The sequence below is a fragment of the Pipistrellus kuhlii genome, unplaced genomic scaffold (genome assembly GCF_014108245.1).
Source record: "Pipistrellus kuhlii isolate mPipKuh1 unplaced genomic scaffold, mPipKuh1.p scaffold_m20_p_34, whole genome shotgun sequence".
NCBI lineage: Eukaryota > Metazoa > Chordata > Mammalia > Chiroptera > Vespertilionidae > Pipistrellus > Pipistrellus kuhlii.
The window spans coordinates 4,505,665-4,531,744 of NW_023425534.1; the positions used below are offsets into that span (position 1 = coordinate 4,505,665).

At 54.1% G+C, this 26,080-nt stretch overlaps 1 protein-coding gene across 6 annotated transcripts in view; it reads left to right on the top strand.

Annotated features, from left to right (window-relative positions):
• Positions 1 to 26,080, top strand: part of PEX14 (peroxisomal biogenesis factor 14) — a 128,955-nt gene that overhangs the window by 100,776 nt on the left and 2,099 nt on the right. For 4 of the 6 annotated variants that reach the window (XM_036461075.2, XM_036461077.2, XM_045570610.1 and 1 more), the window contains 5 exons: positions 4,878 to 5,006; positions 18,576 to 18,661; positions 21,188 to 21,290; positions 22,327 to 22,424; positions 25,124 to 25,215. In XM_036461075.2, coding sequence (XP_036316968.1) covers positions 4,878 to 5,006; positions 18,576 to 18,661; positions 21,188 to 21,290; positions 22,327 to 22,424; positions 25,124 to 25,215 — 508 coding nt within the window. The remainder of the gene's footprint in view (positions 1 to 4,877; positions 5,007 to 18,575; positions 18,662 to 21,187; positions 21,291 to 22,326; positions 22,425 to 25,123; positions 25,216 to 26,080) is intronic. The other 2 variants (XM_036461078.2, XM_045570609.1) reach the window with 1 other exon arrangement.

The window sequence follows — 26,080 nt, forward strand, 5'->3', positions numbered from 1 at the left end:
GGTCCCCGAGAAGCCCACGCACAGCCGGTGCCACAGAAAAAGCCAGCCTCCTCCGTGCCCGTTTGTCTGCGCCCCGGGGGGGGGCGAGGGGGGGGACGGACCTGCATCCTGCAGCTCACAGTCCACCGCCCGGTTTGGGTTTGTTTGCATCTTAACAAAACGTTTAGAAAAAGAAAGTACATTTGTTTATCTTCCGAAGATAAAAATAAGCAGGTGAAGCACTCACTCCAGTGGTCGATAGAATGTGCTCACTTGCCTGTGCTTTTAAAGGGACCCCTCCCTGAAGAAAGTGCTGGAAAAGAAGTCCTTGGCCGGCTTCTGCGTAAAGGGAGCTGTTTTTGGAGGTAATTCCCAGAGAACTGGGGGTCAGGGCTGGGACTTGGAGTGCGCAGTGGGGTCTGAACAGAGTGGCTTTGCTGTGGCCGGACAGGCAAAAGGACAGCCTCCGAGCCAGACGCCGGCTCCTCCTGCCGCCTCTGCCCGAAGCTAGTGAGCGGATGGGGCCGGACCTCCTGAGCTTGCTCCCTGTCAGATAGTTTAAATTGTCAGTGCCACTCATGGGGGCGGCTGAGGCTCCTGGAGTCCGCAGGCGCGGAGGTGAGGTCACTGCGGGAGCCCCCGCACGCAGGCACAGGGCTAGTGATATCAGGTAACGCAGTTTCACCCCAGCTGGAAAATTCTAGGTTTTAATGAAATTGGCTAGTTCTCCCTAAGGTAGCAGCTAGAGGAAGACTTGGGCAGACGGGAGGGGAAGACTGACACCCTTAGTTAGCTCCATCTCTGCTCAGCTCAGCCCTTGCTCCGTCCCTGGGTAGTTAGATTATTTCTTGCAGATAGCAATCAACTGGAAGGAAGTGTGTGTGTCTAATTTGCATGAGATTATTTAAAACAACAACAAAAAAATGGTCTGCATTAGACAGGGTGATGGTAAACAACGCAAAGAGATGCCTTTTCTACTGTGGCCTGTGCCTCAGCGTCAGAGCCAAATATAATCCACTTACCATCGGCAGTTCCCTTTATTATCCCTTTAACCTTTTGGATCCTGCAGGATCTCACTCCGAGCTCCCCGTGCTTCTCAGCGGGAGTGGGTGCACCTGGCTGTGTCGTGGGGTTCGGGGCGGCACCTCATCCCTGAGGACAAAGCCACTTCGCACCAGGAGCCCAGAACCGGGAGAGCAGGGGGTTCAGAGAGAGGATCCCTCCGCTCAGGCTCCAAGGCCCAGCTGCTTCACCCGAGAGGTCACCTGTCGAGTCCTGACCCTGGCCACCCTCCCTGAGCCGGACACACCAGAGGAGGGGGCACTGTGCAGGGTGGGCTTATTTGGGGTTAGAATACCAGGATGAGATCGGGTCACTCTGTCCTCGTCACTCGGTGCTGCTCAGAAAGCTGCCCAGGGGGCATTGCAGAGAGGACCCAGGTGCCAGGCTCCTGTGAGTGTTGGTAAGCCCTGAAGCAGCACCCGTGGGCCCTCGCTGTGCGGGGTGTCACATGGGGAAGGGAGAAAAGAGGTCTGGTCCTTGTGTAGACCTCCTCCCTGATACTGAAGAGCTAAGACTTCAGTGTGCAGTTGTGATGGGACTGCACTGTGTGGGAGCCACTGTGCTGGAGGCGGGAAGCCCATTGTCACCGGCAGTCCCAGGCCCTCAGCTCGGGTGCTTTGAGCACATTTTTCACCCTCTTTGGGCCTCTGTTTTTTTAATCTGTTAAATGAAGGCAATGACTGGGATAATGGTTCAGCTCTGAAATTATATTGTTCAGTGAGATCATTAAAATGCTTTTTTTTTTTAAAGAAAAAAGAAGAAGAAGAAAAATGATTCACTTTATGTAACTAAATCAGAATCCTGACTCTCGGAGGACTAGGATATCAGTCTCCCAGCCAATGTGGATTTAGGGCATCAGATGATAAGGCCTCTGAAAAACAAGAGCCTGGGAGGATGTGCTGATGCCCTTTAAGCTGCGGCCTCACTCCCGGGCTCGGCTGCAATAACGCAAGGAACACGTTTTATTGGGAAAACGGGCTTCGGCAACGCTCCGAGCCAGAGGGCAGAACAACGGGCAGCGACAGCGAGTCCTGTCCCTTTAACCACTCTGGCTCTCAGGGCCTCAGGGCCTCAGCCCAGCCTGCAACTTACTGTATATTTCCCCAGCGTTAAACATTATCGTACTTGTTTATATTTGAAAGAGCCAAAAGGGAAAATGAGAATGCAACTGAATGCTCCTTTTGGGAAAATTATCCTTATTTGCAGCCGGCGGCTGACAAGGCACGCGCACCGCCAGGTCTGCGCAGCTCCGCGGCCCACGGTGACCCCCCGCAGCCTGTGCTGACGGCGCACGGCCGCTTCCCCGGTGGCCGATTGCGGCTGGTTAGAGCCGCATCTTTCCTGCTGGAACCCTGGCAGGGGTTCCCTTCCTGTCTAGGAGGAGAGTGTTCTCAGTGTTTCCTCGGCTGTCTGTCTCTGCTGCCCCTGTGCTTGGGGGTGAGATGATGAGAAAGCAGCCCCTCTGCAGTCAGTGGGAGGGTTGGGAGAGGGACGAACCCCATGCCGCCCCATAGACTCAGATCTGCCTTTGCATTTTGAAGGAGCTCTTATAAATGACCCTCCTGCCCCCTGGCAGCCTCTCCATCTGCCCATCAATCTGCTGAGAGGCTTCACAGAGCTGTGGCCGGCCTGCCAGCCGCTCCACGGTGCGCGGAGAAGGGGGAGCCGCAGTGTTAATGGGGCCACAGCTCAGCCGCCCAGCACAGGAGCGGGTCCGGGCCGGTTGGAACAGCTCAGGCCTTCTCCCCAGAAAAGTCGGGGTGGCTGCAGCCCACTCACGCCGGTGCGGAGCCGGTGCGGAGCCGGCAGCGCCGGGCTGCAGGGTATTAATGGCCTCCATCTAGTAGCCCCTTGGCACGGAACGTGCGGCCGGCTCGGAAGATGCTGATCCTCAGAACCTCCCGTGCTTACGTCACCCACCCCAGGGGCAGCTAGACCACGCCGGGGGCCTCTAATGGAGGGCGGCTGACCAGAAGTGGAAGAGCTCCAGGCTCTGGTTTAAAAGCTCCGTGCTGTGGCCGGAGTGGAGATGGGATTCCCGGAACAGTGCGGCCGGTCGGAGCGCTTTACCGTGGACCAGCGGCGACCTCCCACCTGCCTTTTCCTCCCCCGTGGCTGGAGCGCAATTGCACATGCACCTTCCTTCCGATCGCACACGCACCTTCCTTCCGATCGCACACGCACCTTACTTCCGATTGCAGCCCACCTTCCTTCCGATCGCACATGCACTTACTTCTGATTGCACCCGCACTTACTTCCGATTGCACACCACCTTCCTTCCAATCGCACACGCACTTCCGATCGCACACACACCTTACTTCCTATCGCACACGCCACTCACTTCTGATCGCACGCGCACTTACTTCCGATTGCACCCCACCTTCCTTCCGATTGCACACGCATTTACTTCTGATTGCACCCCACCTTCCTTCCGATCGCACACGTACCTTCCTTCCGATCGCACACGCACTTACTTCTGATTGCACACCACCTTCCGATTGCACACGCACTTACTTCCGATTGCACACCACCTTCCGATTGCACACGCACTTACTTCCGATTGCACACCACCTTCCGATTGCACACGCACTTACTTCCGATTGCACACCACCTTCCGATTGCACACGTACTTACTTCCGATTGCACACCACCTTCCGATTGCACACGCACTTACTTCCGATTGCACACGCACCTTCCGATTGCACACCCACCTTACTTCCTATCTCACGCGCACTTACTGCTGATCGCACACGCACTTACTTCCGATTGCACACCACCTTCCTTCCAATTGCACATGCACTTCCGATTGCACACCACCTTCCGATTGCACACGCACTTACTTCCGATTGCACACCACCTTCCCATACACACGCACCTTCCGAGCGGGCCACACAGGGGAGTTGTTCTCACACCGAATGCCCCACTGGGTGCCACGCTTTGGGCTGGTTGGTGCCCCCTCTCCTCCCACAGAGCCAGCGCCCCCGGCTGCCTGGGAAAAGCTTCCGGCCAGGTGCCCCCCGGAAATGGGGCCCGCCTGGATCTTCACCTGCCTTTCATTCCTCCCTGGGCTCCTCCTTGGGCAAATCCCCTCCACGTGCTGTAGCCACTGTAGAGGGCGCCCTGCTATTCCCCAGGTCCCGTGTGCAGCATGGTGTAGACAAAAAAAAAGGAGGAATGAAAAACTAGCCAAAGGCGATATAGGCAGCCTGTGATGGGCTAGAGTAATAATCATCTCAAAGTTTGGGCCTGGCCTTGTTTTGATCTGTTTTCTTGTTTTATTTTCTTCTTTACATTCTATATCCCATTCATACTAATCACAGTCAGTCCTGATTTTTCTTTTTATTTCTGCATTTGTCATAAAATAAAGCAAATTATTCCCGTCTTCAGAAACGATCTAGACTAATTAGTCGTCTCACCCAATAATTAGTTTTTTGTTTCCCTGTCTGTTTTCATGCATTATTGTTAGTTTTTTCCCCTCTTTTTTTTTTAACACCATTACAGATTAAAATGAGCCACATTTGCAGTTGATGGTATCTGTTTTCAGGGGAAGAATGGAGAATTGCAGTACAGAGCGACTTCAAAAGCAGCAATAAACTCAAGGATAAATTAAGGAAATTGAATGAGCCACATTTGGAAGCAGTGTTGAGGCTAATATTCTGTCGCTTAAGGTTAAATTGCAACTGAGAGAGGTTCCAGAGAATCCGAAATCGGAGAGGCAACTTCCCAGGATGCTAGGCGTCCCGTGGCTCTCGGGGCCTTTTCTCAATGCAGATTCTGTAGCAGGCAGGGGCAGTGGACAGGGCCCTCACCTGCGATCGTGTGCTCTTCCCCCCCAGGGCTGACCGACGACGAGATCGATGTGGCCTTCCAGCGGTCGGGCACGGCGGCCGACGAGCCCGCGGCCTTGGGCGCAGCCGCACCGGCGGTTCCTGTGCAGCCCCCTCAGCTCATGCCGCAGCCGTACAGTAAGTCACCGCCCGGCTCCCGCTTCCTCCATCGGATTCGGGGCTGTGGCCCCGAGCAGCGCTCCCCGCCCAGGCTCAGCAAGCCGGGGCCTGGGGGGCGTAGCCAGCGGCTCCTGGTTCTTTCCAGACAAATGTGGCACACCCAGACCTTCTAGACACACTTTGAAGTCTGTGACAAAGGTTTAAGAAGAGACGAGGGACCAGGATACATGAGTTTATTAATGTGTTGTGTCAAGTATTATGGTCATAAGTAAGAATCTATTAAAACACGCATTGGCTCAGTTTCCATTCTCTTAGAGCAGTGCTTTTGCATGTTATTGTTGCTCTAAGAGGAACGCACATGAAGTTTGGATTCATGAGTGCATTCTCGTTTGCTCGCTAAAATAACTTGCCTCCCAGTTTTATTTTTTAAAGTTAATATTAGTAGGTTTAGACTGCCTCTTCCTCCCTCCCCTCCCCTTCCCTCTCTCTCTCCCTCCTCTCCCTCCCTCCTTTCCCTCCCTCCCTTATTCTGGCTATCCCATGTATATTTATGCAGTGGCAGTCTGCTAGAAAATTTCAGATTAGATGTAAATGTCCTTTTTGTATGTAATGTTTAATTATAACATGAGACCATGGCCTACAGGAATTGTGTTGTTTTTAAATAAAACCTGTTTCAGGAATTGAGGTTCTTTAAACTAGTAAATAAATGTACACCTCAAATACAGCCAGAACCCCTGGTTTAAGTCACCTGTACAAAGTCTAAAAAGGTGAAAATGGACTCAAACATGATGAAAAATAGCTCAGTTTTGTGTCTTTAATGTAACTCAGCCTTGCATTTGTTGTCTTTCAAAATGTCTTTTGTATAATTGTCTGTCTTGGCAGTTTTATTTTTTTAAAACATGATTTAAAACGGTGTTAGCGATTAGATTTTATAAGGCGTGATTTCAACCCCTGCCACATGGTCTGGAGCTCCCTTCTGGCTCACCCTGCCATCCTCCCTGGCTCCGCCCCAGGGGGGGGGGGGGATGATCACTGTGCGAGACAGGGCTGGGGAGTGGTTAGAGCCGCTCACTGTGCATGCCCAGCTCTCATTTTTTGACTGCTGCTTGCTTTTCTCTGTGGATGAGGCTGAAGGGGTGAGGCCAGATAGCACACACTCACGTGCTCTCACCCGTGGTCGCCTTGCCTGACAAACCACTGGTGGCATGTGGCTGAGATGAGAGGAACATGCCTCGAGGTGAGCCTTGTCCTGCTGCTCTGGAGTCAGCAGCTGCCCGTCGGCCTGGGCCTCTTTCCTCCTTCCCGCCAGCATTCCTCCCACCATTGTGCTTGCTTTGGTCACTGACCATTCTCTGTTCCCTCTTAACCAGGGACAAGTCCCCACACTTCCCTTTGCTGCCCCTGGCCCCGCCGGGGGGTGGGATTGCCGAGGACAGGCAGTGGCAGCTGGGGTGCAGAAGTTTCTCAGATGCACATCTGTTCTACTCCAGCTGTTTCCTCTGGGGCCTAATACCAAACAGGTCTCCCGGCTACTTGAAAACTTCTCGCTCAGAACAGAGTGTTCTGGCCTAACACATCCCACGTTGCCTCCTGTGAGTGGACACCAAGGGTTAAGCTGTTCGTCTTTCTGAACGAGGCAAAGCCCGGGACGGGGAGGGGCAGTTCAGGGTTTAAATCATCCCCTGTCCGATCGCTCTGAGAAAAAGCATTGCCCGGTGAGGTATTTAGGTAGGAGTATTTTTAAGAGTCTCCCAGCCCTAAAAATAAAATACATCTTCATAGAGACAGACTCGCTCCTGCGCTGACGCTGGTGTAAAAACAATGGGAATGGCACTTCTAAACACCTGCAGCTCCAGTGTCCCCGGGAGGGTCATCCTTCTCGGCCCTGCCCGCCCCTCCCGCTCCGGGCTGGCGCTGCCTCTTCCCTTCTGTACTTTTGCCAAGAGGTGTCAGAACTGCTCCTTAAAAAAAAAAAAAAAAAAAAAAAAAAGCTTGATTTTGATTAATATAGAGAAAGAAGACTTTGCCTGACTGATAATAAAACTGATAAATGACATTTGAATTACTTGTAGCAGTAATTTATTACATAAAATATCTTTTATTTGACATGCGATTAGTTGCTGGAAGCATCACTCAACCTGACGAGTTTAAACACGCTCTAAAATGAACCCCAGTAAAAAGCAGGGCTGTCTGCGCCGGCGTTATGAAATACACTAATCCTGGAGTGAGGAGAAATCTGACTTTAAATATTTAAATGATTAATTGGGTTTATATATTTTTTTTTACCTTTCTAACCCCCTTAATTACAAGCAAACTCAGGGGAGTTTCTGAACTAGGTGAGCAATCTGCATGCTTATCGCCGAGGCATTGTCTGCGTCCTGGGAGGGATTTATGGCCTCCATTCATGTGTGTTCCTGCCGGTTTACATCTGGGGCTCAGGCAGCCCTTCCCTGCATGTTTCTTGACTTTTTAAGGACATTCTCTCCCTGAGCCCAAGGCTAGAAAACGGGATTCTCTGGGCTCAGCCCCAAATGCTCACGTCTTGGGCAAGGGTAGCTTTTCCGAGATCGCTGCCAGGAGCCCAGTGCCCCGGATGGTCACCTCTGGGCTGGCCCCTCCTCCTGCTTGGTGACAGATGTCCTACTCGGTGCTTCTTTTGGTATCTCTGCTCTTTGGTGGTTGTGGTTGAACTTGAGGTGTTAGTAAATGCCAGTGTCAGCAAAGAGAACATGGAGACCTACCAGAATGGTCAGTTCCTCAGTGTTTGGGAAGCACCTACTGTGTGCTCAGGATGTATGGTGGGATTTGGAACATGATCTTTGAGGATCTTACAGGCTCTCTGGGAGAGAGAGGATGAACTCATAAGAAAAGGATAATAATATAAGTAATGATTTAATGCCAAATTAATTATTCAGACAAGAAAATTCCATTAGAATACAGAAGAGGAGAGTGAGGAGGTCAGAAGGCTTTGTGGAGGTGGGAGGGGGCAGCACCGGGGAAGCTTGTGTCACGTGGTGTGAGAATAAAGCCCTGTGTCAGGCTCAGAGGAGCCCTTCCCTGGAGAGCTCAGGAAGAGCCAGGCCGGACCCAGAGGAAACGTGACTTTCCGTGTTCCTCACCTGGTTTCTTCTTCGATTTGGAAGCAGGAGTCAGTGTGCGTGCGCGGCCCTGAACGGAAAGTCCTGACCAATGTTCGCTTGATTGATTCGTTCCAAGCCGATTTCTCTTCTCTCCTCCAGAAGACTAGGAGCAAGGTAGCTTTGAGACGGAGGCAGGGCCAGTGTGAATTCTGTGGAATAATAATTTTCTTCCTTAGGCCTTTCAGAGACAGACCTACAGCTTCAGTTGCCTCTTAAAATAGGATGTAAATGGGGTCGGGGAAAGGTTTTGACATTTCATTAGAAATCGTGGGAGAGAAAGTGTGTTCTCAGTTTGTTTCTCTTATACCCTTTCCCTAACTCACTGAGCGGCCACGCACGACGGCAGGCCTGCTAGGTGCCCGGCTGTGGTAGGCCCGGGCGGGAGGGCTGACCAGGCTCGCCGGCCACTCTTGTCTGATGGGAAAGGCAGATGAGTGAATGCAGCAGGGCCTGAGCTCTGAGCTCGGCCCGGTGAGGCCAGTGGCACAGAGGAGGTGAAGGGGCAGCCGGACCTGGGGGACGACTGGCTCAGTGAGCAGACAGGATGGACAAGAGCCTCCAGGCAAACCAGGTGCTGCTGAGCAGCTCCAGCCTGGGATGGGAGTGTCAGATGGGAGACCCGCTGTTGGAAGACAGTCAAACACATGGGTTTTTACTGTGAAACGCATCATTAATTGTTTTGGAGGCAGTATTATCTATGTGACCATGTTATTCTTAGGCCAGTGTTAAAATTTTTGTGTCACCTGGGCAGATGCTGCAGGGGGCTAGGGAAGGCCCCTGGGAGGGTATAGACAAGGCAGTCAGGACTCCCCCTCCCCCCCCCCACCTCTGCCCAGGGCCAGCCCGTTACTGTTCCTCTGGGCGGGCAGCTCCTCTCCTACAGGGAGCGTCTCAGATGCCTCCACTCAGCTAGGGGGCACCAGGGTGGCCGGCCCCCTCGGCTTGGCCAGCCCCTACTCCCACCACGATGCCCTGGAATGTTTATTTGCTGTGAGCTCCTGGAGCTCAGAGGCTTTTTATATATTTAATCAATGACCTGAGGCTCTGTCTTAGCAGGTGTTCCAGAAACACTTGTTGGACGGATAAATGGTGATGGAAATGTTCTTCAGCCAAACCAGCAGCCCCGGGCGGCCTCCCGAGTGCTTGGCCGTGCGGGCTGTGGAGAGAGGACAGGCCTTGCCCTGATGAACGTGCGGGAAGCGCAGTGTTTGGGGAAACACGTGGCCCAGTCCACGCCGGGTTGTGTGGTGGAGTGTGACCAGCGAGGTGAGGCCGCCTGGAGGAAGCGGGCTGGAGCTGGAGGGCTGGAAGGAGAGCATCTCTGGGGGTGCAGTGAGGGCCGGGCGGGTTGGTGTGTGCCAGCCACTCTCCAGTGACATCCCACCATGAAATGAAGTGGGAGCCTCCCATTTTCTCTCCCGTTTCCCTCCGCCACTTCAGCACACAAATCTCACTGTTTGCTACATAAAAGCTACCGATTTGTATATGAAAAAAAAACATAAAAAACTTCTCTGATTTTTAAGGAAACAGCTTAAAATAGTTTTTCAGGGGCCACCACCCTGCCCGCTGTGATGGCCGTGTGCTTCACCAGGGCTGTGCCAGGTAATGCCCGGGGTGGATCGTGGCACGGGCGGGTGAAGGGGAAAGAGCGGAGGGGCAGAGCCGTTCCTAGGTCTCTTAGGCCGGGAAAGAGTCTGTGCTTGGTGGCAGCCAGGATCATGGCTGTGCTGACAATGCAGCCTGTGTGTTTTATAAGGTTCCTCTGCAAATAACACAAAACCCGAAATAAAAGAGGCTTAAACAAAACAGAAGGTAGCTCTCTGTTTTGTAAACCTCGGCAGTGCAGGCTCGATGTCAGGCCCCAGCTCCTCCCAGGCTCTGCTCCCTGACACCTGGCCAGGGCACCCAGCTTGTGCCGTGGGTGGCTGCTCAGCCCCACTGTCCCCTCTGCAAGAGGGGGGCGGGGCGTGGAGAAAGGGCCAGCTCCTTTCTGAGGACACTTCCTGCGAACAGCCTTCTCTCCATTGGCTGGAACCCAGTCATGTGGTCACACCTGTCTGTCAGGAGGCGGAGAAATCTAGTCCTTGGCCCTGGGCCTGTTCCCAGCTCTCCTAGCTCCTGGAGAGTTGGAGTTAGAGTAAACACTACATTTAGCATAATGGCTGCCTCTGGGTGGAGAGCACCTGGAGCTTCCTGGTGTTTGGAAAGTTCTACCGGGTAAAATAGGTGGGTCTAGGATTGCTAATGTTATTACCATGCTTCATCACGTATGTAAATGATATCTTTTATATGTATCAGATATTACAGGATGCATTTTTAAAAGTTGAATTGGAATTCATAGGTCTTGCTTTTTTCCTTGGTCTCAAGCTGCTGACTGAGCAGAGAGAGAACTTCGAATCTACTCTGCTGGGATTGTTCTCAGTCACTCTGACTTCCTGGAGCTCCCTTTTAAAAAAAACTCTGGACACACTTTTAAAAAAATCAGCTTTATTGAGGTTTAATGTGCAGAAAAGAAAATGCACCGATTTTAATTCTGCGATTTGAGTTTTGACAAGCGTGGGCTTCCGGGAGCCATCACCACGTTGTAAAACCTCCCAATACCCTAAAAGGCTCCCTGTGCCCGCTGCCAGCCCCTCCAGCCCACCCGGACTCGGCAGCCACTGGTCTGCTTTCTGTTGCTTCTGATTAGACTTATCTTCCCCAGAGTTTGATATAAATGGAATCATACAGTATGTACTCGTTCGTGTCTGGTTTCTGTCGCTCAGCATGATGTTTTTGAGAGTCGTCCAAGTTGTGCGGATCAGAGGTTCCTTTTTCTTGCCAGTGGCATTGCATGGTGTGGACGCACCGGTGTGTTTATCCCTTCGCCAGGGCATGGGCTTGGGGCTGTTTCCAGCTTCACACTATGACGAAGAAAGCTCTTATGAATATTCGTGTACAGATCTTTGTATATTTCCCCCTCCTCAGCAAATGCCTAGGCGTGGAATTGCAGGGTCATACGTTAAGTGTAATTTAACTTTGTAAGAAACTGCCACACTGTGTTCTAAAGTGGCCGTAGAACCGTTTCGCACTCCCTACAGCGTGTGTGAGAGGTCTCCCGGCAGCTGGTGGCGCCCGGCTTTTTCATTTGTCATAGTGTCTCACAGTGGCTGGGCTTACGTCTCTGTGACGGCCGATAACGTGAGCATCTTCTTGTGCTTGTGGGCATGCGCATGTCTTCTTTTGGGACGTGTCTGTTTCAGTCTTTTGCCCGTTTTTAATTTTCTTCTAATTATTGGGCTGGAAGAGTTCTTTAAGTTTTTTGGATTCAGGCTCTTTCATCCATGTGTATTGTTAGTATTTCCTCTCAGGCTGTGGCTTGCTTCCTCCCATGCCTCCTTAACATTGCTTTTTGAAAAGCAGATTTTAAATGTCATGACATCCATTGATCTTTCCTCTTTCTTTTGCAATGTATGGGTTTTTATGTCCTAAGAAGCCTTTGCTAACCCAAGGTTGGAGAGATTTTCTCATAGAAGTTTTATAGTGTTCGCTTTCATGTTGAGATCTGTTTCATTCTGTTATTTTTGTGTGTGGTGTAAGGTGAAACTTAAGGTTGTTTTTTTAAATATATATATTTTATTGATTTTTTTACAGGGAGAGGGATAGAGAGTTAGAAACAACGATGAGAGAGAAACATCAATCAGCTGCCTCCTGCACACCCCCTACTGGGGATGTGTCTGCAACCAAGGTACATGCCCTTGACCGGAATCGAACCTGGGACCTTTCAGTCCGCAGGTTGATGCTCTATCCACTGAGCCAAACCTGTTAGGGCTTAAGATTTGTTTTGCCCTTTGTGGATATCCAATCGTGCCAGCACTGAGTTACTTGTCACTTGAGTAAAAATTAGTTGTTTATATATACATGGGTCTGGGTTGGATATTTTTTAAACAAAACTTTTGAAATATATTTTACATATCCTAAAACTCACCCATTTCGAGTGTACAATTCAACGATTTTTAATAACTTTACTAAGTGGCACAACCTGAAATCGGTTTAGGGCACTTTTCTCCCCCAAATGGGATCCATGGTGCCCTCTTATTGTTCACCTCACCTCCAGAGCTAGGCGACCACTAAGCTGTCTGTCTCTGTGACATTACCTTTTCTGGACATTTCAACTAAGTGGAATCGTACACTATGCAATTCCTTGAGGCCCATTGCTTTTCAAAGCATGATCTCTTTGAGTTTCATCCGTGCTGTGGCATGTAGCAGTGCTCCATTCCTTTTTATTGCAGACTAGAATTCCACTGTGTGGATGCCCCCCATCCCATCTCTTAGCTCACCAGTCGGTGGACATTACTAGTGGGTTGTCTCCAGTTTGGCCAACTGCTGCTGAGGACTTTTGTGTGCCGGTCTTGTTGGGTGAAAGTTTTCATTTCTCTTGAGTTGCTGGGTCATGTGGCAGTTTTATATTTCTGGGTTCCTCTGAGTTTTTTTTTTCAGTCTAATCAGCTTTTTTGAAGTAGAATTTACACACAGTAAGAGCAATTATTTTTAAGTGTACAATTTGATGAATTGTACAGGTGAATTATAGCTTATGTAACCAACACTACAATTATATTACAGAAAATTTCCATAACCCCAAACACTTTTTCTGTGCCCGCTACACCAGTCCTCTCCCCACCACCTAGTTCTTGGCAACCAGCAATCTTCTCCCTGTCACTAAAGTTCTGGCTTTTAGACAATTTCATGTAAATAGGATAATATACTATGCAGTCTTTTGTGTCCGGTTTCTTTATCATTATACATACAGGCCCAGGTAGTAAATATTTTAGGTTTTGTGAGCTACACATATTTTTATCATAACCTCCCTCTTCCCTACCCACAGTCTCTTGTGTGGATATACCATAATTTATTTATCCACTGACCAGGTTCCATTTTGGGGTTATTATGAGTAATGCTGCCATGACATACAAGTTTTTATATGCAGATATGATTTCCTTTGTCTTAGATAAATACCTAGGAGTGGAATGCTTTGGTCTTACCTTAGCTGTATGTTTAATTAACTGCATAAAAAAATGTAAAACTATTTTCCAAAATGGTTGCACCATTTAACCTTTCCAGCAGCAATGTATGAGAGTTTCTGTTGCTCCACATCCTTGACAACACTTGGTATTCTCAGTTTTTTAGTTTAGCCATTCTAATGTGTATGTTATAGGATCTTATTGTCCTTTTAATTTGTACTTCTCTAATGACTGATGATGTCAAGCATATTATCATGTGCTTATTGACCATTCATATATCTTTTGTAAAGTGTCTCTTCCAATCTTTTGCCTATTTTTAAAAATCACCTTATTTTTTTTTTTAATATTAATTTTATTTTTGGTTAATCCTCACTTGATGATTTTTCCCATTGATTTTTAGAGAGAATGGCAGGAGGGAGAGATAGAGAATCATCAATGTGAGAGAGACACATATTATAGATTGGTTACCTTTTGCATGCACCCCTACCAGGGCTAGGGATTGCCCTGCAACTGATGTATGCACCCTTAACTGGAATCAAACCCGTGTCCCTTCAGTCAAAGGTCCAATACTCCATCCACTGAGCCAAACTGGCCAGGGCACCTTGTATGTATGTATGTGTGTGTGTGTGTGTGTGTGTGTGTGTGTGTGTTTAATTAACTAATTGTAACAATTCTTTATTACTAGAGGCCTGGTGCACAAATTCGTGCACGGGTGGAGTTCAGCTTGGGGGAAGGGCTGTGGGAGGTGGGCGAGACTGATAAGGGGCAGGGCCAGCCAGGGGGAAGGGCCACAGGAGATTGGCCTGCCATCCTCGCCCCCATCGAGTCATAGGGACCAGTGGTTCCGGTTGTTCTGGTTGTTTGGGTCACTTGACTTTTAGATAGATAGATAGATGGTTATAAGTCTTTTATCAGATACTAGTGGCCCAGCGTGCAAAATCGCGCACAGTAGGCCACCTGCCACTTCCATGGGAGTCAGTGGAAGCTGCAGTGTGCCCGAGGGAGCCACTGGGAGCCATGCCACTTCCATGGAGGGAGGCGGGAGCCAGCCGCTGCTGCCACCTGAGGGAGCCCAGGGATGGGGTGGGGAGGGTCTGAGAGGAGCTCCATGCATCTCCTGGTGACGATCGCATACACAGCCCTGCCCACCTGTGCGCCTGCTGGGCACACAGCCTCCTGCTGACCGTCGTTACGTGTGAGAGCGTGACAATCATTTGCATATTAGCCTTTTATTATAAAGGACTGAAGGCCCGATGCACAGAATTCATGCAAAGGGTTCAGCCCTCGCAGCCCAGGCTTCGTCTGGTAGGTTGTTCCGCTGTCCGGTCTAATTAGCATATTACGCTTTTATTATTATAGACATATTTTGTGGATATTTTCTCCCAGTCTATATCTTGTCTTTTCATTTTATGGATAGTTCCTTTTGAAAAGCAAAAGTTTAAAATTTTGATTAAGTTCAATATATCAATTTTTCCCTTTTATGGTTTATACTTTTTGTATCTTAAGATTCTTTGCCTGCCCCAGGTGGCAAAGATCCTTTTCTGTTTCCTTACTGAAGCTTTATAGTTCTTGCTTCTTTGTCCAGGTGTGTGAGCCATGTGGAGTAATTTTTGTGAATGGTGTGAGGGTTGAGGTCCTTTTTCCCTCTATCGGTTTCCAAATGTCTCAGCTCAAACCTTGATCTCTTTGTAACAAACCAGTTGACCATATAAGCACGGGTCTATTTCTGTACCTCTGAGTTCATGCAGTTTAATTGGCGCTCATATTTTTAATCTGTGAGCGAGGACATAGATATGCCTCAGTGTCCTTCCTGCCTGCAGATGACTCTGCCGATAGCGCTGCAGCCTGGGAAGTAGGGGATTGCCTTTCACAGGATGTTTGTGTGAAGAGGCCTCGGTGCTCACACGTGACGGCATGGCCCAGGCGTGCCTCTGCCCACCGGCTGCCCAGGTGCTTCTGCTCCGGGCAGCGCTGTGGTTGCTAGGCGCTGCGCTGGGTCGGCGTGTCTGACCACTGCCAGGTCCCCAGCTCAGCCCCAGGACCTGGCAGCTGGTCCCCGTCGCCCAGTGCATTCAGCCCAGCAGCGGCTGCGAGGAGCGCGGGCCTGGCGGGCGGGCCTTGGCCTGGGCCTCACGGCGGACGCTCCGTTCATCAGTGAATGTGCGGGCGGCCTGCGAGCAGAGCTGAGGGGGCTCCGAGAGGCTGGCTACACCGGGGCTCCAGCCCCCATGAGGGCGGCGGGACCAGCTGGGCTGGCCGGCTCCCGCCGCTGCCTTGCCTCCGGGTCCTTTACGTCGGCTTTCTGGGGGAGGAGAAGCGTGTTTTCGGGAGTCATCTGGTTGGGGTGGAGCCAGGGCCCGACCTCGCACTCGGGGCATCTGCTCCCAGATTGGGGGCTCAGGGCTTCCAAACAGCTGGTTCATGCCCCTCATGTTCACTGAGGTCTCAGCACAGGCCTCCTCCGAACCTGCGAGGACCCCTCCCCTGCCTGCCGTCCCCACGCGCCCACCTCCCTGCCTGGCCTCTGCATCTCTGGAGTGAGCTCGTTCCATCCTCTGTAGGTGCCTCCTCCACATTCAGGAGCATGGTGGCAGAGGCTCTGGTACCCCCAACGCCCCCGCGCCCTGCTCTCACTCCTCCCGGCAGCCTGCGCTGGGCCGTGCGTGTGGGGAGGACTCGGGTGGGCCTAGCGGAGGTGGGCCGGCGGGTCACACCACTGCCTTTGGGAAGGCACGCAGGGGCGAGGGTGATCTCCGACTTAGCTTTCCTCTGCTTTCACTTTGCCACAAGACAGAACTGTACCGCCCATCTCCAGAACGAGTAAAATGGCATTTCAGCTTCTTGTCTTTATAGACTCTCTGAACTTTAAGAAAGATCATTCTGGTCCCTTTTCATTAATAATGAAAACCAGGGGCAATAAAATGTTCTTAACGTGAGCACGGCAGGAACGAGGCGCCGTGCGGGGGTGACGGGGCGCTGGCAGGGAGCCACAGGTGTGCCGGGTGCCAGGAGGTCAGGGCTCCGGAAGCAGGGCAGCTGTAGGAAGGAGAGGTCCCGGTTCAAGGACCCTGAGCTATGGCCTCTTTTCCACCTCATTAGCTCCGAGTGGAAGGAAGGGGGAGAGAGAGAGAGAGAGAGAAAGAGAGAGAGAGAGAGAGAGAGAGAGAGAGAAACATCAATCGGTTGTCTCCCACAGGTGCCCTGAGCATGGATCGAACTCATAATGTGGTGTGTGCCTGACCTGGAGTTGACCCTGCCACCTTTGGGTGCACAGAATGACGCTCCATCCCAGGAGCCGCACTGGCCGGGCCCGGGGCCGTTTGAAGATGCCTTCTCGGGGGCCTTTGGCTGTGACAGATGCTGGGAACTCTCCTGAGGAGTGGAAGATTGCTCAGTGTCTTCACTTTTTCCTTCTAAAAGTGCACTTGCCCTAGATGTGGATTTTGCGACGCGGCAGTCTGGGCAGAGGAGGTCGGAATGAGAGCGAAGGGCAGCAGGGCTGGGACAGGAGCCTCGGCTCAGTGTCACCAGCGGGCATTGCTTCCTCCGTAGTCTTGCTGGATGGGATGTCTCTATAGGTGAGAGCCGGGGGCACCGAGGGCCGCCGCACAGCCTGGGAAGGGAGAGGGGAGTCCTGGCTCTGCAATCCAGACCCCAGCACCGAGGAAGGGTAGACGGCTGGATTTATATAAATATGAAAGCCACCTGCTGCCACAAACGCCATAAGCACAGTCAGAAAAAAATAAACGAAAAGGCAGAGGCTCATTTCCCGGCTATATAAAAAGTTTCTGTGAATTGATACAGAAATGGAGTAGAAAAGCATGGCACTGGTAGAGTACACTGACAGGGAAATAGCGATGAAAGGACACTGTCCTGGGTCCCAGCAGGGTAATGCAGATGAACACGGAAGCACTGCTTCCAGCTCCTGCACTGGCCGAAATCTCCAAGTGTGCTGAACCCACCGCCAGTGGCCGTGAGGGAGCAGGCGCGTGGATGGGGCTGGGTCCCTCAGAGGCGCGTGTACCTCTGCCCCGGCCTCCCCATGTCCACGGCCACACATGTGCTTGTACGCGCATGCGTGGTGAGGTGTGAACATGGTTGCTGGTGGCAGGCAGCATCGTGGGAAGTAGGGAAGGACTGGAATCGTCTAAGCGTCCATCGGAGGGAACTGATTAAATGGAATATTGAGCGGCCATAGGAAAGAAAGAAAGACGAGAAATAGGGGAAGGAGAGAAGGAAAATAAAACACTTCTGTGTTGCCTTCTATGTGCACAAAAATTCTCCGGCAGATAAACGGCACGATCAGCAGTTGCCATTGGTGGGGGAGCCCATTGAGCAGACTGACTGCTGCCTCACGCTTAGACCATGTGTGTGCTTCCTGTTTGGAAACTGGAAAGCCAAAGAGGGCCGTCCAGCTGCGGGAGGCCGCCTGCTGATGACATTCTGTGCAGGAGACTCGGGCTGGGCCACACTGCACTCCGGAGGCCAGGCGGCGGAGGGGGAAGGGTGCGGTGGTCACAGAGACTCGGAGGAGGAGCATCTCCCTCGCCCCCTGTGGCATCTTTGCCACTTGGACCCCCAGACGGCTGCATGTCAGCAGCCCCTTCTCCGTGTGCCCACACCCTTTCCCACTCTCCCCCAGCCCGTCCTCCGTGCTCCCCAGGCTTACTGGTCCTTCTGTCCTTGGGCTCTGTCCGCCAGGATAGCCCTCCCCCCGTGGTCAGGCCCAGATGCTACAGCCACACTGGCCACCGTTTGTCTTTTGAGCAGAGGGCAGCTACCTTTGCAGTTGCTCGTGCCCTGCCTGGTCCCCATTTTCCCCTGGGACCCGGCGTCTCAGCACAGGCCTCCTCCGGAACCTGCGAGGACCCCGACCCCTGCCCGCCAAACCCCCCTCCCCCCATCTCCCTGTCTGGCCTCCCATCTCTGGAGTGAGCTCGTTCCATCCTCTGTGGGTGTTTCCTCTTCGCCGGGTCAGCGGGAGAGCAGGGTAAGACTGGGCAGAGACCTCATCACCACTGCCTCGGCCCGGGCCCCCACACTGTCGGGCACACAGTCCCCCTGCCCCCCTCGCATCTGAGCACTTAGCTGAGCCCTGTGTGGCAGGGCGTGTGGACGTGCACTTATGCACATCTGTGTGCGTACGGCAGCCTCCGGATCCTTCCTGCCCTGCGAGTGGCACCATGCCCTCAGTCTTCGGCTCGCTCTGCACCTGCCTCCCCGCCGGGACGTAGCTCCCTGCAGGCCCCGCAGCAGGTGCACCCTGGGCAGGTGGTCCTGAGGGCCAGGAAGGAGGGAGATGCAGCCCTCGTGACCCTGACATCACACTGTCTCCCGCAGGGGGTCGCCGGTCCTTTGAGATGAGGACACGGAGCCCTTGGCTCTCCCCCGCCCCGGGAAGGACGCATGTACCCCTTCTCCTGACACGCCTTCTCTCCCAACTGCAGGCCCCGTGGGTTCCCGATGGAGGGATTACAGTGCCTTGGCTGTCATCATGGCGGGCATCGCGTTCGGCTTTCACCAGCTCTACAAGGTAGGTCCTCCCTTCATGGCCCTTGGCGTTCAGCCCGTTCTGCCCTCTCCCAGCTTCACCTGCGTAGAGGCACTCGGCCTGGCATGGACAGAGGCAGCATGTTCCAGCCAACACACTCTGGAGGTTCAAGTCCACGTCCTGCCTTGGCATCTCTCCAGGGTGGCTGTGCCAGTACAGTGCCCGGCGTGTGAGAGGCAGCCCTCCAGGTGAGAGGCAGTGACCGTGGCTGAGAGCTGGCCCGTGGAGCCCAGCTGCCTGTGCTGCATCCCGCTCTGCCTTGTGATGGTGGTGTGACCGCAGGCTCAGTGGTCGCATCTGTAAAATGGGGGCATAGAACCTACCTCAGGAGGCAGTTGTGAAGCTCCAAGGTGCTGCTTTGGAGAGTGCTGTGGCTGGCACGTAGGAAGTGCTTTCCATGCCATTTTTTCTACCTGCTATTTAAAACCAGCTTTGAGCATCTCAGTGTATCATATCATGGGATCTGCCTTTTGTCTCCCGTGAACTGTGTTGGTATCCATGTAAATCCGGGATTTCTCAGACCCCATAGTCAGCCCTCGGGTGCAGAGGTCATTGCTGAAGCAGAGCTGCAGAAGTGAGTGAGCACTCCCGCCCGATAGCAGGGCCAGGCACTAACTGATGGGGAGCACAGTCTCTTCTAAAAGATGCAGTGCCAGCCGGGCCCCCAGAGACAGAGGGTCAACCAGGGCAGAGGACTCGCTCCCTCCTGGTCCGGAGAGAAGAGCCTTCCTTCCAAGGCCACCTGCTCCCCACCACGTAGCTATTAGCACGGGAGCCACGCTTCAGCATGGCACTCGGATCCTTACTGTTTGACTCAGTAGCTAATGACAGGGCTGTAGCAGAATACTTTTCCCCCCAGTGTAATATCTGTTCTTGAGGTTGGAAATTTCCACGTCAGAAATGCGGAAGCAAACTGTTCTGCGCCGGGACAGTTGTGTGACCCCCTCCCCCGCACTGACCCAATGCCTGCCCTTCCCCTGCGCCAGAAGCGGCTTTCCGTCTGAGCGCGGGCACCGCAAGGACGGCCTCCCGGGACGTCCAGGCTGAGCTCACGCCGACCGCCGCGGCCCCGGGCGCCGGGACCTGGGCCCAGGCAGCAGGGTCAGTTCTCTGCAGAGAAAAGGAGAGAGACGTGGGGGAGTCAGTCCCAGTGGTGACAGGAGGATTTCTAAAACACCTGCTAATGGTTTCTTTAAGGAACAAGGAGACGTTTATAAACACCCGAAGGTGTAGGCTGGGGTGGTTATGTGTGCTTCCCCTGGCATTTCTGGTCTCAGACATGGAACCTGCAGTTCCTTACATGTATGAGAACTTCCTGGCTTTTGTGATATGAAGTCTTCACCCTGGAGCTGCGGCCGCACAGGCAGGGCCTCCCGGCTGGAAGCGCTTTGCAGGACAGAGTGCTGAGCGCGAGCTGGATCACCTCTCCGCTCGGGGCCGCCCCGGAGCGCGTCCCCGCAGCCCGGGAGGGGCTCCTGCCCCAGCCAGGCCCTTAATGGGAAGCTGCTGTCTGTTGTCCACGCGGGGGCCCAAGTGGACTGGGAACCAGCGTTCTCCTTGGTCCCGCCAGCCAGTGTCCACACCCGCCCGCCCGCGCCCACCGGCGGCTACCAGGCTGCCGAGCGGCGGCGGCGGCCTCAGCTCTGCTCTGGGAGGGCGCCGGGCCTGAGCTCTTGGACGTCAGTGCGTGTCCTCTCGTCAGCTCTCCCAAGCGGCAGCACTGCCCACAGCCGCCTTCTGACCGTTCCCCCACCTCATCCTCCCAGTCTGTTTCCCCATTAAGGGGCTCCTCTCGGTTGCACTTTTTCCGGGGGCCAGTTTCTCCAGTTGGTGGTCTTCCTCTCCCTTCCGCCCCGGCCTCAGTTCTGGGGAATCGGATGATCTGGCTCGGAGCCGGAGGAAGTGTGTTCTGAGGATTGAAGGCTCAGTCAGGAAGGCCAAGGTGACCCCTCCCGACGGCCGTGAACATCCATGTCTCATCCCTGGTGACGGAACCAACCACCCAGGCACCTGCTGTGGGTCTCATCTAGCCTCTCAAGTAACTTCTTCCTTCCGTACTGTTATCGCTAGTTTCTGAACGGACAACTCGCTCGCACGGTTCGGACTGTCAGAGGTTCAGGAAAGTGTGAGATGTTCCTCCCCCACTCCTCCTGGAGGTCACGTGTTATATTTTTCTCTTACCACTTTTACAGCACGGTTTGCATATGTTTGACACAGAGAGAGTTTATATAACACCATTAAGGAACTAAATAAAAGAACCAAAAAAGTGTTTCATGAGAATAAATCAAGTTGGTTTACTGGTCCCTGTTCCCTGGTCCTTGGCCTTATTCAGACAGGAGTTTACCTGGTTGGGACCAGTCTCGTAGCGTTTGGATACCTCGTTCATGGACGTGTTTGCTTAGCGTTTCTAAACCTGGGCGTGCCGGCAGGCAGGCTGGTCTGCAGGATGAGAGATTGTTGGACAATAACCCCAGTGCGCACCCTTCCCGCCCACCCCGCCTCTTGTAGAAATACCTGCTCCCCCTCATCATGGGCGGCCGAGAGGACAGGAAGCAACTGGAGAGGATGGAGGCGAGCCTCTCGGAGCTGAGTGGCAGCGTGGCGCAGACAGGTAAAGATTAATGACTCCATCAAGTCACCCCTCAGAGCTCCCCGCACAGCCCTGCTCGGCCCCTCCCTCCGCTCCGTCTCCACTTTATGTGGTGACTTCATTTATCTGCTCTGAGAATCTGTTCACATTTGCAAATGAAGCCGCCGTCATTTCGGTTTAATTTGAAATTGCTTGTTTACTGTCGGCGCGGCCTCAATTAATTATGTTTTTACGGAAAGGCTCCCAACCTCAGAATATTAATAAGGGGAATAAAATGACAGCCTTTCTAAGGGCTGTAAAGTTCATTTTTAATTTCTGCTTCTGTGAGGTTTTCAGGGGGGTTTTCAGCGATTTTCCCCCTTCCCTCTAAGAATCCGACACAGGGTCAAGAGAGGCTGTAATTACTGCGGCACCCGGGACCCCGGCCACCTCCTCTGCCATCGACTCCACGGGGCGCGCGTGCGTCACCCGGCGCCCCATGATGGTCCAGATTAGCTGGGACCTGTCGCGCCAGAGGTGGCTCTTCTCCTTGATGAACTTGTTTACTGGGTGGAGGCTCTGAATCTAAAAACTCAGGCGGGCCTCAGATCCCTGCAGCGCGGTGGCCCCAGGCCCCGTCGAGGCCACGGGACTGGGCGCTCCGCACCTCGGGGTTGGGTGGGGAGGGCGGAGGAGCAGCGGGGCCCGGGGATGGGCAGTCTTCAGCCATCCTGGAGGGGGTGGGACTGAGGCCGTCTCCGGGGCTGGAGAGGGTGGGGTGCCGCAGGACACACCGCAGCCGGGGGGTGGACGTTCCCGAAGCCGGAGCCGGGCGGGTCAGCAGCAGGTGGGAAAGAGGGGCGAGGTTGGAAGGATATGTGTTGGCCACAGACAATGACACAGCGGGCAGATGGCATAGAGATGCCGGCAGATGCCGGGCAGGTGGGGTGCCCAGAGCAGGGACATGCCTGGCTGGGTGTGTGCAGACCATTCAGACGCTTCAGCTTTAGGTGGGGACATGTTAAGGAGGAGACTCTGTGTGTGTCATGTAACAGATGCCACTGCTCTTCTCTCCCAGTGACTCAGCTACAGGTGACCTTGGCCTCCGTCCAGGAGCTGCTCATCCAACAGCAGCAGAAGGTCCAGGAACTCGCCCACGAACTGGCCACAGCCAAGGTACTGGCCCTGACCCCGGCCCCCAGGTGCGCCCTGACCGTATCTTCACTCGAGTCCTTTCTGCCCACTCGCCGCTTTCCGTGGGGTCTGACTTGGTCTTTTCTCCCTCTGACTGCACGGCAGCTGTCCTTCTGTCGCCTGGCACCTCCCTGGGGGCCTCCTGGGGGTGCACATGCCCACCTCTGAGGCCGGTGGTGTTGACACAGAACAGTCTCCACTTGCCTGTAAGGTCACAGGTCACAGGTCACAGCTGCCAAGACGCACTGGGCCAAACTCTGCGGTGAGGCCCTGGTCCTTAAAACCCAGGTTGCGGGGTAAGGCAACCTCACAGGGAGGTAGTGCCAACTGGAAGGGACGGGCCGTTTCCATGTCTTACTCTGGAATCCGAAGCTGTCTTAGCCATATCTGACCTGGGGTCAGACCGCCTGGGTTAAAATCCGCCCTGCCACATGCTAGCTGTGCCATCACAGGCAAGTCACTTAACCTCTCTGGTCTTAGTGTCCTCATCTGTAAAGTGGAGCACCTCCTTCATTGGCATGCTTAGAACAGGGCTGGCTGCAGCCAGCTCCAGGGTGTCAGGCTCTGGCCTGGGGTCTGTGGGCGTGTGACAGGGTCATCCCCGAGGCATCAGGCCCAGGAGACAGTGGCCCAGTGGCTGCTTCTGCCCCCCCCCCCCCCCAAGTGCTGTAAGGATCCCACTCTGGGGGCTCTCCCAGGGGGCCACCCTGGTGCACTAGGTGTCAGCCAGCACTCAATCTCCGCATTTGTAAAAGCCAGCAAAATGGGCCTCTTTCCGTTTCCCATGGGACCTGGTGCCTCCTGTGAAGAGGGTCCCCGAGATCCCCTCCTCAGGTCCCCCCACGGAGAGGGCTGCCTGTACTTCCTCCTCAGGTGGCGCCGCTGCCGGTGGCCACCTCCAGCCACCGAGCGCCCCAGGGGCCGGTGAGCCCCGCCCGCGACCCTCTGTCACCTCGGAGCGGCGGCCTGCCCGTGGCCAGAAGCCATTCCGGAAATTAGAAAGCTGTTTTCAGGCCTTCACCATTAAGATTAGGACCACATGTTGCATTTTAAGAGGGGGGGCCAGGACGGTGCCGAGTGGCTGAGAGCCTGAGTGTTTGTGCCTGTTTGTCCGATGGCCCCCACGTGCCCCCGGCCCCTCTCACCCATTCTCTGCTGGACGGAAGCGGGGCACCTGGTTCGGTTCCTAAACCATATGTGTGGAGACTGGTTGCCCCATAAACCAAGGACTCGGAGCCGTGTTTTCTCAGCTGTAATGTAAGTTTTTATATCTGGCCTCCAAGCTCCTGCTGCAGCACTGTGAAAAATTAAAAAGAAGAGCATTAAGTAATTAAAAAACAACATAAAACTGAAGGCTGGGACTTTTCCACAACTGTTTTTAAAGAGACTGGCTAAAAAGCCCCAGATGTCAGGTTTTATTTCTAAATCCTGGCATCTGGCACCACACGCGTTTGGAAATCTGAGTCCGCCGCGGCCGGAGAGTGGAAATTGCTCCCTTGTTAACGGGCTGCTATGGCTTCAGGCTGCGGAGAAGCCAGAACAGTGGCTCCGGCCCGCGCTGCCTGGTGGTCTGGAGCGGGCCCCCAGGGAGCGTGTGGGGAGGTGGGTTCGCACGCGCTTGCTCTCAGATGCCGGCTTTTCCTCCCGGCCCTGCGGCCCGCTGAGCCTTCTCCCTGCAAAGGTGTGTGTGTCCGTCCCCCCCCCCCCCCGCCAGCCTGGACCCCCGCGTCCTCCTGGCCTCACGCCGGGGTCTCCTGGTCAGGGAACGGGGCCTCGCACGGCTCACCGGGGCACTGTCGCCACCTCGGTGGCCTCTCGCCCTGGATGCCGCCACACACCTGAGGCCACCACCCTGGAACGGCCCATAAACACTTCACAGGCGGCGTGGCCACGGCAGCGCCTTTGGGCACCGTGACTTCCTCCTCCATCCGTCCGGCCAATCTGCCGGGCAGGCGGCCTCTGAAGTTTATGTGGAAACGGCATCCGAGGGAGAGGTGTGGGGAGGATGGCGTTTGTCAGAGGCACTGGCTGTTGCCTCCCTGGGCCTCCTCGGGCAGGACGCGCCATGCAGTCCTAGGACAGCGTCTTTCCCTCCGCTGCCTGACCCTCTGAGAGGCTGCGGGGGCAGGTGCGCTGTCTCAGCCCCCGTTCTCCTCTGGGTGGTGTGTTTTCTGCAGGGGGAGGGCTTGGGTGGAGGGCGTAGCTGGTGCAGAGGTGGATATTCATTTGATGAGTTTTGTGTTAATGGAACATTTCAAACACACAATGGAGGCACCACACAGCGGCCCACAGGCCTCCGCCCAGCGCCGCTGCCTCTTCAGCCCGTCCTGCCTCAGCTCTGCCCGCACCCCCACCCCAGATGGCTCCTCAGATCACAGAGCAAACACTTCGGTTTATGTCCCTAAATTACACAGGCTCTCTTGTCATCGTGTCATTCTATTTTATATGACCATTTCTACACCTGAATACATGTCATGATTCCTTAGTATTGTCATTAAACAGACACCCAGGCAGGCAGAGCCCTGAACGGGCAGCTGCAGAACCTTCCGAGGCTGGTCCCCCAAACACGCCCGGGGTCTCCCAGGCCCAGCCCTGCCCAGCGCCCCAGCCACCTAGCTCCACAGGCGGGGTGGGGGTGAGGGTGCCACTCTCATCCTTGTTCCCCCTTGTTCCACCTTCAGGCCACCACCTCTACCAACTGGATCCTGGAGTCCCAGAATATCAATGAGCTCAAGTCGGAAATTAACTCCCTGAAAGGGCTGCTTCTGAATCGGTAGGCGTGGGGAGGCGGGGCCTGTGCTCTGGCTCAGCCTGGGCCTGGGGAGGGGCCATCGCTGGACCAGCTGCTGGGAGGGGGTGCGTCGCCCGGGGGCCCTGGCTGAGCTATGGGGTCTTTGGAGCCTCCCCTTTCCGTCCCCAGTGGCCCCTCCACCCTCTCCTGACAGGCCGCAGCGCCCACCAGAGTTTTGAACCACATGTTCCTCGGCCCTGCCCGGCGTGGTCAGGGAGAGCACAGCCTTGGGCAGAGGAGAGCGAGCGTCCCTCGGACAGGCCACCTCCTCTGCCCGAGTCCAGCTGGTCCTGAGACGGTCCCCGCAGCAGGTCGGACCTTAGTTGGGAGGGTCCTACGGTTCCAGGCGGGGCAGACACACGCCTGCCTCCTCACCCCCAGCTGTGGTCACCCTCTGCTGCCCCCCCGCAGCGATGGCACCTCCTGAGCCCACCAGAGGGGTGCTTGGAGAGAGGAAGGGAGAAAAACATGCATGTGACAGAGAAATATTCATCGGTTGCTTTCCGTACATGGCCCGACGGAATTGAACCTGCAATCCTGACGGACTCAAACCGGCACTGCTGGTGCACAGGGCAGCGCTCAACCAACTGACCACTCTGGCTGGTCAGGGACTAGCTGCTTTATTTATTTTTTTCATGTTTTTTATTGATTTTAGGGAGAGAAGGGGACAGGGAGAGAGAAACATCGATAAGAGAAATGTCATTCACCAGCTTCCTCCTGCACGTTCCCTGCTGGGGATTGAGTCGCAGTTGGGGCATGTGCCCTGACTGGAACCAATGACCTCCTGGTGCACGGGTCGATGCTCAACCACTGAGCCACACCGGCCAGAGCAGGGGCCGTCTGGTTT